We start from the raw sequence: 13,934 nt of genomic DNA, 5'->3' as shown, positions 1-13,934 counted from the left end.
AAAGCTTTGACAGTGGTGATCAGGAATGACAATTTCCAAACAGACCAGAACAACAGAGGGAAAAATATTATAGACTTACAAACAGACTGACTTGAGGATGTTGATCCAAGACTTCCTTCAAACCCAGTGATCCCTTGATTTTTCCATGATTCTCTAGTACAGACCTTGGCTGCTTATCACCTTAACTAATATCCTGTGCTGTGCCATCAGAGGCAATTTTTATAGAAGTCAGGAAGTTGCACAGCAAAGCAACAGGGCATTGACACAGAGTATTTGAGACTGCAGCTCCTAGTGATGCTAGGGACTGGATTTTCCAGGTGTTCATGAAGAAGTCAGCACACAGCATCCACACAACCCCTGTCACCTGCAATCTGTCCTTTTCCAAAGTGTCACGGTTGCTCAGCAATGTCAACAAACATGTATTTATATGGGTTTAGTTACACAGGCAAAAGTCTAAACATTACCTTCCTGGAGGAAAGATGATTCACCTGATTTAAAGTAGATAATTCAGTCTGAAGAGCTAAATTTATCTTCCCTTTGCAGCTAAATGAAATTATTGATTGGGGGGGGGGGGGGGTGGTAGAATTTTCTTTCCAGTTCTCAATCACTCGCACTGCCTAAAACTGTTTAGATGATGATGTCTCAGAGGGTGAGTCTCTTCTGATGTAAATATGTTTTGACTGACATTAACTCCTTGAGGCCAGGGAAGAAGCTCTGAAGAAGAAATGTAGTCAGGAGCAGGCCCTTGCTTTCCTCAAGAACCTGCTGCTTATTTCTGTGCCGACGTCTGCGGTTTGAGGTGATTCTGTTCTCACTTGGAGAGAAGCAAATATGGTGTGATTTCACTGAGAACATGTGAAACCAGTCTGGCTCCAGGGCTCTTCAGCTCTGGCTTGTGAGATCCTCCTGGTCTTGTGGCAGGATTAAGGGAGGACACACTGGGGGTGTTTTGGGCACCACTTAGGAGGAACTCGAGGTTTTACCCAAGATGAACACAAGCATGATCTGCTATAGAAACCTTATCCTTCACTCAGGGACAAATCCCAGTTCTCCTGTTGGTGTAATTATTTTAAAATGCTTCTGAAAGGAAGTGCCTATGCTCCAAAGAGCTTCTGTCCCAGTCCTGAGCAGATGTGTCCCTGCAGACACGCTCCTCTCACAGCGGGTGTGGGCTCGGGAGCAGAAAGAAGAGAAAGAAGAGAAAGAAGAGAAAGAAGAGAAAGAAGAGCCATCTGTTAATGATGCTTGACACCCTTTGCTGTCCTCAGAACTTCCCCTACAAGTCAATTTTGGGAGATAACACATTGTGGTACATTTCCACATCGTCCTGCCTGGTTACTTTGGGGTAGTGCTTGGATGCTCAGCCATCATCCCAAAAATCTTCCTCTTCTCTGTCAAAGCTGTGTGTGCCACTGAAGGCTGAATGAAGACTCTCCTTTTCCCTGTTCTTGCTGCTGCTGTACTTGGCACATGCTGAATGATTTATATTTTTGGCAATTTTTTAAAGCATGGGCAGATTTATATTTACAGCAGTGCTGTGTTAAAGGAAAGAATTGTTAATTCTGGACAGATGAAGCTCATGGTGACAAACAGCCAGGAATTATCTAATTTAGAATAGGATCTAATGGGAAGACAAGGTTTGAAGTCCCACGTACCTCTTGCAACTGCATCCAGAGGCTACTGAAATACACCCTGGAGAGGACAGACCCTGTTCTTCCCCATGGTCCTCTCAAGGGCTCATTCCTGAGGGAGGAGAGCAGATCTGTCTCCTCTGCAGTGATCTGCCCACACACACAAGGGAGCAGCCAAAAGCTCCAGCAGAGGATGCATGGCAGCCTTTGAATAAAAGGGTGGTTTCAGGGAAGAAGAAACTTTTTACAAATGTCATGTGTGAAAGTTGCTGGCAAACAGAGGCGAGCTCTCAGTGAGTTTGTGTCAGTGTTGCCTGGACTATGGTGCACAGGGCAGACAAAGCTGGAATAAATACTAACTTCTTCTGTGTAAATGCGATACTGCTGTGATGTGCCAAAATGACAACATCTGATGTTTTCACTCGAAACAGATGCAGTGTTGTTAGGGAAGATTTCCTTCTACAGATGGGAAAACTCTCCCATTTCCAAATCCCATCCTTTTCTAAAGTAAAGATGAGGCCAGCACCAGTGGCGTTAGGAGCAGGGTTAGTGGTGCTGCAGCATGGAAATCTCCACCCAGAAAGCAGGTGAAAGGTTTTGCTGTCAAAGTGAAAGAGCCCAGTACAATTTTTTAACAGCTGGGTCCTCCTGTAGCGGAATCAGAAAATAAACTTCTCTTACTGTGGGATATGAGCTACGCTGGATCTGCTGGGTTTCGCTTATGTTGAATGACTCCATCCCAAAACCCCCGGGGATTTGCATGAACTGGGATTCAGCCCTCTGCCTTTGGCTTGTGTCCAATGTTAACAGAGGAAAAGTATTCAGGGGCACCTCATGCAGAACCACCAAGTGAATTCTCCCTTTCTGCTGGCCAGAGTAAACCACAGATGCTGTGTAAACCCAGCACAGGAGCAGGACTGTGCCCAGTTGCACTGGTCAGAGATTTTCTCAGTTGCCTTCCTAACGCACAGGAGTCTTATGCCAGCACTGTGCCACACTGTGGGATTATGACTGTGACCCCCCTGAACTGCTAATCCTGTGGGATTGGGGCAATTATCCTGGTTTTTTTTCTTTTTCTTTTTTTCTTCACTTGAGCCAGATGATTTCTTGGTACAACTGGATTCAAGGGGAAATTTGCATCCTTCCAAACATCCCCCCCCCCCCCCCCAACTTGCCCCTCTAAACCTTTTGTTTACTCATCTGGAAGCAGCACCCCGTTTTCCCCTCATGCACAGACTGCGAGCAGACGACTGATGGTGAGAGTGAGAATCACCGAGGCAAAGTTACCGTGAAGGGATGGAACAAGGCACTAGGACCTAGGAGGCGTCTCATCCACCCTGGCAGGAATTTCTTGCTTGGAGCTCAGACAACAAAGGCAGAGTGAGCCTGGTTTTCTTTCTCTCAGCATCTCCACCCTGCACACTGCAAACCGGTGAGTAGAGCTTTCCTGAGTGATTCGCATGCAGAAAAGTAACAGAAAGGAGCAATCTTTTCTCGGTGCCTTGCAGCATCTGCAGCTCGTTTTAAAATCTAAACCCCTGCATCCTCCGATTCATTCCCGAAGTTGCTTGGATGTTTCATTGTTCAGTGCATGACACCAGGCTGAATCTACCGCAGCTGGCACCGTGGGGGGAATGTTCCCAACTTGGGGTTTCTGTGAGGATCGCCTGCATTGTCATCTCCCTCACTGCAGCCTGGGGACAACGGTTTTTTTCTCGCATGGGTCACGCTGACATTGTAAAATACAGGGAGGGAGCTTCATTCCGGCGAGTGTGAAGGGCGGGGATGAGATAGCAACAGCTTTTCCTGGATTTATACCTGGCTGCCAAGGGCTGTAAATCCCCTTTCAGCCCTGTGCTAACATGAGAGCGACATACGTGGGGTGCATGTGCCTGGGGGCGCCGGGGGAGTGCAAGGGTCCCTACTGCAGGGTTGGGGGGGGTTCCTTCTCCTTTTGTGTTGGGGTTTGGTGCAGCCGAAAGGTTGTTCTCGAGCATAAACTAGAGACAGTGCAAAATTCCTGCTGGCTGGGTGTCAGCTCCAGCCTCGGCTTTTCTGTGCTGGAAGCCCCCGGTGCTCAGAACAATGAAAGGTGAGGAGCAGGGGCGGCGTGTCCCTGGGGCACGGGCACTTCCAGCTATTAAATCACTTAGGGCTGGAAGCGGGGGGTGGAAACAGCCCCTTTATTTTCACCTCCTCATTAAACGGGAGCAAAAAAATGCAATTCAGGGGAGGCTCGGGCTGAAAAGAGCTTACCGAAGCCGCGTTTCAATGACAGATTTTTTTCTTTGCAGTCATTTCTTCTTAGAGATGTAGGCTGGTCCTGGGAATTGATTGATGGGCTAGGAGGGGGCTGCGGATAGGGGGAAGGGTGGGCTGGATCTCATTGCTAACCCTTATTGAACAGGCTGTCACAAAGAAACTGCTTATTCCCCTGTGACCATTCTTTCATAAATGCCAGTTTATTCTAATGTTAAACATTCAGATGCTCTGGGTCCTTCCGTGATTCGACAGATTGAAGGGCTGACTTACTGGGATCTCCTTGTTTTCTGTTGCCAAAGGAAACCTCACAGGGCTCAGAGGTTTAATTCATCGCCAACTGGTGTTTGGATGAGTGTTTTCGGGGCTGAGTTGTAATTGCCATGTATCCCTTTGGCCCCAAGTCCCGATTTGGTGCACTTTGAAAACTCCCAGGTGCAGGAGCAGGCAGCTCTCTAGAAACGTGCTCCCTGCCCCCAGTAGTTGGATCCCTTTCAAAATGCGAGGACCCCTCCTACTCTCAGTCCCCAGAATCGATACAAATCTGGGTCAGGGGAGGGGGCGCTTCCCAAATGCATCTGTCCTGCTCCAGACACAGCCTTAGTGTCGTTTTGCTCTCCGGGTTGTGGCTCTGCCGGGCTCTAACCCGTCCCTTTTGCCCTCCTTCTCTCCCCATCTCCTTCCTGCCCAGCTTCAGATCTTTAGGGTCCACCAAACTATGGAACTTGATTTTGGACACTTTGACGAAAGAGACAAGGCGTCCAGAAACATGCGAGGCACACGAATGAACGGCTTGCCCAGCCCCACTCACAGCGCTCACTGTAGCTTCTACAGAACCCGGACCTTACAGGCGCTGAGTAACGAGAAGAAAGCCAAGAAGGTGCGTTTCTATCGCAACGGGGACCGCTACTTCAAGGGGATTGTATACGCCGTGTCCTCCGACCGCTTCCGAAGTTTTGATGCCCTCCTGGCGGACCTGACCCGCTCCCTGTCCGACAACATTAACCTTCCTCAGGGCGTGCGGTACATCTACACCATCGATGGCTCTCGGAAGATCGGCAGCATGGACGAGCTGGAGGAAGGTACCGAGCATCGCCGCCGCCTGCTGCAGCGAGCGGGCGGGGTGGGGAGGGGGGCGGCTGCACCACTCGGGGCTGCCCAGGAGGTCGCGTTTCCCCGGCCTCGGGGGATGCTGAGCCCCGCTGTGCCCTGCCCAGCGCTGCCCGGGTGGGTGGCGGGGCGGGTGGCACCCCCCGGTGTCCCCCGGGTGTGCCCAGCGCGCCCGCTCGGGGCAGATGTGCGGCCGGAGGGGTGTGTCCGGCCCGTGTGTCCGTGTGTCCGGCCCGTGTGTCCGTGTGTCCGGCCCGCGGCTGTGTCCGTGCGTCTGACCTGTGGCTCTGTCCGTGTGTCCTGCCCGTGGCTGTGTCGATGTGTCCGGCCCGTGGGTGTCCCCACGTCTGTCCGGGCTGGCTCAGGGTGACCCCGGCTGGGTGCAGGGGTTTTGCCGTGGGGTGGATGGGGATGAATGGGAGAGGAAGAGGGGCTGATTCCTGTAGTGTGTGCTGGGGGTGGGCACGGTCTGTGCGCTCTCACGGGGGGATGTTGGGGTTCGGGGCACACGGTGTGTGTGCTGGGGGTGGGCAGGGTCTGTGCGCTCTGCTGGGATTTTTTGGGGGTTCGGTGCACACAATGTGTGTGCAGAGGGTGGGAGGGGTCTGTGCGCCCTCACGGGGGTTTTTGGGGTACGATGTGTGTGCCGAGGGTGTGGTCGGGGCCGTGCGGGCACCTGGGGGTGTGGGGAGGGGCGTTGGGGGTGCACAGAGGATGTTTGGAGGGCGGGGTGTTGGGGGGTTTCAGCGTTTGGGGGGTGTGTGCAGGGTTGTGATGGGAGTCCACACAGCCTGATTAGAGAGGGGATTTAATGAGCGAGGTTTGCGAACAGAGAAGGGCGTTTTGGACAGGCTGCACTGGGTGAAACTTGGGGTTCATGCGTGTGTCCGTGAGGAGGGTTAATGACTGGAAGGTGTGGGGGTTTCTTTGGGTCGGGCTTCGTGCTCAGGGGGTGTGTGGGTGTCTGGAAGGGGCTCCGGGGGGTCTCGCAGAGCGATGCGTGAGGAGAGGGCACGGGGAGTTCATGTGCTGCACGCGAACGTGCACAAGCGCCGTGCCTGGTGTGCATTTTGGGGAGTGTTCCCGCAGGGTGGTCACTCTGGTGGGTCTGGGGGCAGCGTGGGGAGCATCCCCTGCCTGGCCGGTCTGGGTGTGCAGGGGGTGCTCAGATGGCCCCGAGCGTGTCCCCATGTCCGGAGGGGCTGTGGCTGTGCCTGCCCCTCTGCGTGTCACTGTGGGATGAGGGATGAGCCAAAAATCCATCGTGCTCGGAAGCGATGCCCTGCGGGAAGGTTCGCTCCCGCGGAGTTCAGCTGCCAGCCTGGGGTGCTCCCTGTGCTGCCCCTCCCGGGAGTGTCAGGACAAGCCCTGGATGAAACTGGGGTGTCCAGCCCTGCCTCCCTGGCCGGGGCAGGAGCCGGGGCCAGCTCTGCTGGCAGCACAGCCAGAGCGGGGTGGATGGAGAGCACCCACAGCCACGCTGCTTTTCTCCTCCCCGAGCAAATCCTTCTTTGTTCGGACCTGGAATATCCTGTTGCAGCAGGAGGGGAGGTGCTCTTTTCCCTTTTCCTTGGTGTTTTTCTCCAGGCAGACGTCCCGGCCAGTTTGGTAACTACCGAAAATCCACGGGGCTTTTGCCTTTAGTAAAAAGACAATGGGTGTGAGTGTTTGAGGCTCGAACTGCAGGGGCAGCCTCGGCAGCGAGTCATTGTGTGACCTTGACTAAAGCAGCTCTCCCTAGAATTCCTTGTCTGTCAGGCACGATACTCATCTCCCCAAAAATACTTTGCGGGGACAAGGACGTGGAATAAACCTTGGTTTCCATAGAGGAGTTTTCCTGGGAAGAAATTGCTGCCTTTCAGAGCTGTGATGCTTCCTAGTGGAGTTATTCTCAGCCCAATTACAGCTGTCGAATGGAGGTGTGGCCTCCCTTAATTTTAGAGATTCTGCCATGTTTTATTCTGGTCTCTTAATATGGCCACAGCCTTTCTCTAATGGCAGATCTCACTTCTGCTTGTCCTAGGTTTTATGCAAATCTTCCAAAACAACTCCAGGAGAAAATGCAGTTCTTTATTCTCTTTTTACACTCTTTCTCCTCTTAAACTCTTCCTGCTTTTTGTCAGTGAAGTTAAGAAAGCTTTAGTTGTTACACCTGCTTTAGATGGGTTTTGCTGCAGGTAAGGAGGTACCCAGTTCATGGAAACACATTTTGCTGGTTGAGGTACAGACAGGAGATGCTGGCATTTAGGTTCTGGCTTTGTTCTGCCAAAATGGCATCTGGAAACAGCACTGAGGAAGAGGCACTAAAACCACAATGGTTTGTGTGGCTGTGTCCTCAGCAGAGCATCATCTAGGAAGATAAAACCTGAGCAGAGTGAATACAAAGGAATCCATTTTTTGAACGTGCCAGAGTAGGTCTGCACACTCTATTGATCCCACATTTCTAGGGGTGACCTACGCTTCTGTTGTAGAAAAGCAATTTACAGCACCGTGGTTATAACCAGCCTTGTGGTGAGCTCTGCCCTTAGCTGGGGTGTTTGCATAGCTGTGTGCAAGGTACCTGCATGAAACTCAGAATTCGGGAGTAATTCTGCTGTGACACACAGGAACAGTGCACACGCAACCAGGGCATGTCTGCTTTATAAATTGGCTTTCAAACCAGTGCTTGTTGCCATAATGGGGCTAATTTATCATTGTAATTCCCAATAAATAAGTAGAATCTAGGAAAAGTGATCAAAGAGGCACATCTCAGTGGTTTGATGGCAAAAACTTGTGAATTACTGACAATATTTCACATCATGTTCTCAGTACTTGATTACTTCTGATTTCAAAATGTCTTTATATAGTGTAGCCTGAATGTAGTTCTGGAGGGGAGAGAATGATATTGCACAGTACCAATATCCCAGGAACAAACATTTCAGGTGAGCAAAACCCACATGGTGTGCTGCTAATTAACTGGGGCTGGGAATCAACCTTTTGTTCTGCAGACCCAGAGCTCTTCCCTGGCACTCAAGGTTACTCTCATAATGAGAACAAGTGGAGTTTTTCATACTCTTTATTCCCATTCCTTCCGTCTCTTGGGATGAGCCTCTTGGTCCTTTCCTGTACTGCACCCTAACATCTCACACGTTGGGAGCCCTCAGAGCTCCGCAGCTGAGTTCTCCCTCACTGCTCACAGGTTGCCTTTTCCATTCTTTCCCGGGGAGCTGTCTCACATCCCAGTGACCTTCCCTCAAAATCCACCCACCTGATCATTTTTTCTTCCCCTTTTCATTCCTAGCAGCCATCTTCCATCCCTGTAGTCATTGTCTCAATCCTGACTTCCTATTTTCAGCATTCAGCTTTAATAAATTTGTAAATAATGCACCCGCTGATGTTGATTAGGACTGCATTCCTCCTTAATCTCTATGCTGGTTAAGTGCAGGGCAGCAAACTCTGACAACACCTCCCACTCACGTCCCACAGCCTTGGCTGGGTCAGGAGTGGATGTTGGCCCAAGGTGCTGCCATTTGTCGTGGCAGATGAATCTTTTGCAAAAGAGCACCAGGTGAGCTTCATTCCCCTTCATAGATGGCTGGTTCCAGTGACCAGGGCTTTGGGAAGTTGATTTATGTAACTGCATTTTACTGGTGAGTCACTTGTAACAGATAATTCTGTGCCTTGTGCTGTGATAGAACTTGCATATGAAAGATGCCGAAATAATCATGTGCCAGCCTTTCCAGCCTTTCTGAAGGTGATCATGGAGCAGCTCACATTTCGTCCAGGTTTCAGCTCAAATTTAGTTCCTTTGGTATCTGGACATGGTGGTTTGGTCCTTGGTTCATGTTGAGCCTTTTCTTGCAGACTTGATGTGATGAGAGGTTGTCCCACCTCAGCTCTGATTATTTTTTGTCCTTGAATGGAGGGCTGGGTAGACGGGGAAGCTGATGTTGTGCATTGACTTCAGCAGCAAAGATGGCTTAAAAAATGCTGCTCTTGGCCACTTTGTCTCATAACTGAGTTCTTTGTGGGGCAAAAGGGTTTTTTAACCCTCTCCACAATTTTGCTGCTTTCCCATACTCAGCTTCTTGACGTAATGGACAGTGAGGCACAACCTGGGAGTGAAGGCAAGGCCCATCCAAAGGTGGATTTTATGCCCTGTCCTGGGCTGCTTGTTTGAAATTTGCCCTTATTTCAAATCAAACTCTAGAAAAAGCTGAGTAGGACATTGTTTTGCTCATTGTGGTTTCATTGCAAATGCTCTTGAGCTGTGTGAGATATTCCAGAAAGCGATTCCAAGCGTTTTGTATCCTGTCATGCCCTTGGGAATATTTTCCAAAATCTTGTCCAGGAGCATTTAAAGTAATCATAGGAGGGGCTCCACCCTGGAACTGTGCAGAGTCTGGTGTGTGCTGGGACTGAGGGGTTTATAGGAAACATCCTGGAATCTCCACCCAGCGTGTGTGTTCCAGTTTGCCTGGAAAAGTGAAATTCCCCATGTCTCATACTGAAACCTTGGTAACCTGTGGAATTGTTTTCTGTGGGTGTCTGTTGGCCTGATAGCTCAGCTAATAACCTCCTACATAACAAAATTTGTCCGTGCGGTTCTGTTTTATTTGCTTGCTCATCCTGGCTGTCACTCTAGCACTGGTGTGGTCCCAAAATTCTTCACGGGCATTGCGTGGTTTAGAAAGTGATTTCTAATCAAGCATTTCTTCTACTTCTTCAGCAGAGCAAGAGGTGATTCTGTTCATGGAGGAGCCAAAGGGAAGGGAGCTCTTCCAGGGTTCATTTTGCCATGTTGGAGGAGGTCTTTTTAACTGGAGTAGGTCTTTTTAACTCATAAAGCAGCAGCAAGTTCATGCATTTGAAACTCAAGGCCTTCCTTCAACACCATATGGAACGAACTCTGCAAGGTGTTAAGTCCACTTAATTCCTGCTGCAGCCCTGGCAAATTCCACGAAACACAAAAGCTGGGCACAGTAGCACAATCTCAACTTTTGCAACTGCAGAGCTAACGGCCAAAATAATTGACTGCTGCCCACAGAGACTGTTCCTGGAATAACTGCTAACACTTAGAAAATTCAAAATGGCCTCAATCCAGCTTTCCTGATTTCTCTCCAAAGACTTCTGCCCTCCGTTCATTATCCTTGGAAAGTTACTGGTGCATGCTGAGGAAGGATAACTTCTTCTGAAAGCACAGCCTGTCATTTTTGGTATTGTCATGGGGAGCTGCTGTAAGAGGGTTGGAGGATTAGTGCTCATCTGGAGCTTAGGGTTTTTCTAAGGAACCTTCTCTAAGGCAAACCTTATCTTTGCTGAGATCATCCCTTCTTTAGGAGCTGAATAATCTCCTTGTGTTCCCATCAAATCTGGGAGCACTGGGATGTGTCATGCACTTGGAAGCCGCAGTAATTCTGTGTGATACAAGCCTGGCTTCAAATGGCAAATATGATGGTCGTGGCAGGAGGTCTGAGGTCTGTAGTCAGCCCAGCCATGGCTGAGGGCAGGCAGGAGCAGGGAGGAAATGCACTGGCTGGTTTAGTGGCACGTGTGACGCGTCTGTGTCACCCTGCATGGTGACAGTGCACATGCCCCTGTGGGCTCTGGCTCTGCAGTGTACAAAGTGCTCGGAGCTGGCCCTGCACTAAACAAACACTGTCCTTGGCAGCACAGGGGTTTGGTCAGGATGGTGCTCCCCACGCCCAGTGTGTGAGTGTCTCTTTGGGGCTCCCTTTTTGGGGTTTGTTTGGGATTACTGGCGTGGCTGTCCATTGTACCTTCTTATGGCTTGCAGTGGGATTTCTGCACGTGCACACAGCTGCTTGCTGGCTCCAGATGTGTGTTCCTGAGAACACTTGTGCACGGATTTTTGTGCTTAGGGCTGGGGAGAGATATTCTTCTCAGAGTTGCTTCTTTCGCTCGTGACAAGATCTCACATCCACTTCCCATTCCTTCTGTTATGCTGAGCACATCCTCTGCTATCACACTGTGTCTGTCAGTCATGTTTCTGTGGCTGGCACAGCTGTACACCTTGACTTCTCATTATAGGCTTAGCACAGACAGATGTGGCAGAGAAACCCACAGAGAACCCACTCCTCCCTCCATGGTAGCTCTATTCCCTGGAAGATTTCTCTTTTTTATGATCTCCTGGCCACACTGTGCAGTTAAAAGCTGGAAAGTTCACAGCTCTTCAGCCCGTGCTTGCTCAATCCTGCTGCCACCATGGTCAGGTTTGGGTGAAAACTCCACTGTGAGAAGTGAAATACACTGCGGGAAGTGTGCTCCTGGCTGGCAAATGCATGTGCCTCACTGAGGAACCTGAACGATGGTTTTGCTGCTATTTGAGGGTCATAGACTGAGTTAGGGAAGACATTAGTTGAAGCAGTTTTTAAATGAAGTTAAAGCTTCAGGTCACATCCTTAGGTCAGGGAGGAAGGGCAGAAAAGCTCCTCTTCCCTGGAGCTGTGCTGCTGTGACTGCAGAAACGATGCTGAGAAGAGCTGCTGCTATCCTGGAGTGACGCTCCAAGGAAATTTCTCTCCAGTTTCAGAATCGAGTAAAAATACAGATTTTATCTGATGATGTTTGGGTGAAATGGGACAAGGGGAGAAAGGGCAGGTTCCATTTTCCAGTTGTGAGCGTGAGCACAGCTTTAGAGGCCAGTGTGTGGATCTGCACAACTGCCTCAGATCACATCTGCAGAACAAACCCTACAAGAGTTTTGCCTTCGTGCCACTGTTGCCTTTGGTGTAAATACACGAACAGCTGTGGTGTGCAGTGAGGAGCTCAAAAGGACTCAGCTGGAACGAGGAGTAATGGTACTGTACCAGACAGATCAAGAATCTCTTCAGCTTACTTTAAAATATGCTTTTTAATAGAAAATAAGCCCCAGCATCTGACATGTCTACAAAACACAGTGCAAGTGTGTGAAAATAATACAGATGAAGGTCAAATGCAGATGAAAGTCAGGCCTTGCCACACTTCAGGTGGGGGAGCAGAGGTGCAGGTGAGGTCAGGACCTGGGGCAGGGGTGACAGCAGCATTCAGATCACTTAGTGCTGCATTTAAACAGAGAAATCCCTTTTCTCAGAGGTTAATGCTCAGTTCTGCTGAGCACACTTAGCAGGGCTCTGCTGCCCAGGGATTATGGGCTTGGGAGGGCTCAGGTTCTTAGGATGGTTAATTCCCTGGGAGCATTCCAGACTTCTTGCTGTCCTTGTCTCAGTCGTGGAACTGGAGAGAAGCCTGGGCCTGCTCTGCACCAGGTGTCACTTGGCTGAAGCAGATGAATAAACCACAACTTATCACTTATTAATCAGAAAGATTTGAAGTATTCAAAGCTTCTGGAAAACAATATCCCCAGAGGGTATTTTGTATAATACGTGGTACTCTGGGGGGGATATTTGAGTTTCTAGTGAGTCAGATTCACAAAATGTAAGAGATTAAGGAGCCCCAGCTATGGGCAGGGCTGCATGGTTTGGTTTATTAAGGGGTGTTGCTGTCAGCAAATAGAGATTTTTACTGTTTGTTCAAGCCAACAGAACCTGCTGGTGGGATTATCGTTAGTTTGGGGTACACTGGTTGACAAAATGCCCAACTGAGTGTTCATCATGAACCTTGACAACTCTCTTCTCTGTCCTGTATCTGTATTCCATCTTTAGAAGGGGAAACAGAGTATCTGCTTCCTGCTGATCAAGGATTTTGGTCATTTTTATACAGCTGATGGAGAAGAGCCGGAGTTGGTGACGTAAACACCATGGGTGGGCATCACTGGGTACAGAGGTGGGGTTAAAATAAGATAGAATCCTGCATCTTCTGTATGGCTGCTTGTGACATCACACCTGATCAGCAATAGGGACGGAAATACACAGAGTGCTGTTTATTTATTATTTAAATCTGTTCATTGTGTGTCTGTTGTGGTCTCACCGTGGGCTCTGGTGGCTCCATCAGAAATGCAATTTGGTCAGCAGAAGGAGTTCCAGTGTGAACTTTATGTCTGGGCCATGTGAAAATCAGTGGGATGTTTGGCAATCCATGTTTTGCCAACTAGATGTCAAATCCTGTCCTAGAGATCCCTGGATGAGAAGCCAGACTTGGCTGTGGAATAGGCTTTTCAAAGATGTCTGAGCCTTGGAGTCTGCAGTCAGGGACAGACAGGGAAATGCAGCCAATCTGTTTCTTTGTAAAGAAGGAATTTATTTAAAAAAAAATTCAAAATACTTAAATCTGTATTTTGATTTCAAACATATCATAGTATGTGAAGAACTGAATTCTGTAAGATCAGACAAAGAAAACACCAGAAGAGACTAAAATCCTACAGGTACCCATGTCATGCCTTCAGTTCCTATTAAAATTTTATCTGATGGCGAGACGAAAGCTTCTTCCTCCAGCAGTGTGTGACTTTTTTTTGGTGCAGCCTGAGTCATTTCAGACCAGACAGCTACATTCCCTCAGGGATACTGGTTTACAGTCTCATTCTCGTAATAACTCATCCAGCATCCATCAGCTTTGCAGGCCCAAAAGAAGCTCCTACAAATCTTTTAAGGTGCTTTTAAAACCTTAGATAGATGAGATCCTCTAAATTACAGACAAAGCCTGAAACTAATTTTGGGTGGGATAGGGACGGGCTTTTTGTGAATTACTTAAGAGACCCTGTAACTCTTCTTTGCCATGTCTAAATTTGGATTTAGTGTATTTTTGGTTGGTACCAGCCATGTAAATCAAGGAATGGTATTTGGTGCAGTGTTTAATCTCAGCTGCCACTGGGTCTGTTCCCTAATAAACCACTGATGCTCTAACAGCGCATATTTGTTATGCCTGCTAGATTTATCCAGGCTACTTTTAGTGGAGACTGTTCAGGACAGGATTTTGATTATTTTTCAGGCATGATGCAGCAGGCACTTTATGGATGAACGTTGATGTCCTCTTGGCAGGGAATGACACACTGGAGCG

The 13,934-nt window shown here is 49.1% G+C and overlaps 1 protein-coding gene across 2 annotated transcripts in view; it reads left to right on the top strand.

Moving 5' to 3' along the window:
* The first annotated feature begins 2,987 nt into the window (after window positions 1-2,987).
* The window catches only part of DCX (doublecortin), a 79,697-nt gene continuing 68,750 nt past the window's right edge, over window positions 2,988-13,934 (top strand). For both annotated transcript variants that reach the window (XM_066202333.1, XM_066202332.1), the window contains exons 1-2: window positions 2,988-3,063; window positions 4,582-4,972. In XM_066202333.1, the coding sequence (XP_066058430.1) occupies window positions 4,609-4,972 (364 nt within the window). In that variant the 5' untranslated portion in view covers window positions 2,988-3,063; window positions 4,582-4,608. The remainder of the gene's footprint in view (window positions 3,064-4,581; window positions 4,973-13,934) is intronic.

Source organism: Chamaea fasciata, unplaced genomic scaffold (assembly GCF_029207755.1).
Source record: "Chamaea fasciata isolate MVZ Bird 193981 ecotype frontalis unplaced genomic scaffold, bChaFas1.0.hap1 SCAF_22, whole genome shotgun sequence".
Lineage (NCBI taxonomy): Eukaryota > Metazoa > Chordata > Aves > Passeriformes > Sylviidae > Chamaea > Chamaea fasciata.
Note: the sequence above shows the minus strand (reverse complement) of the source record. Positions and strands in the feature narration are given on the sequence as shown.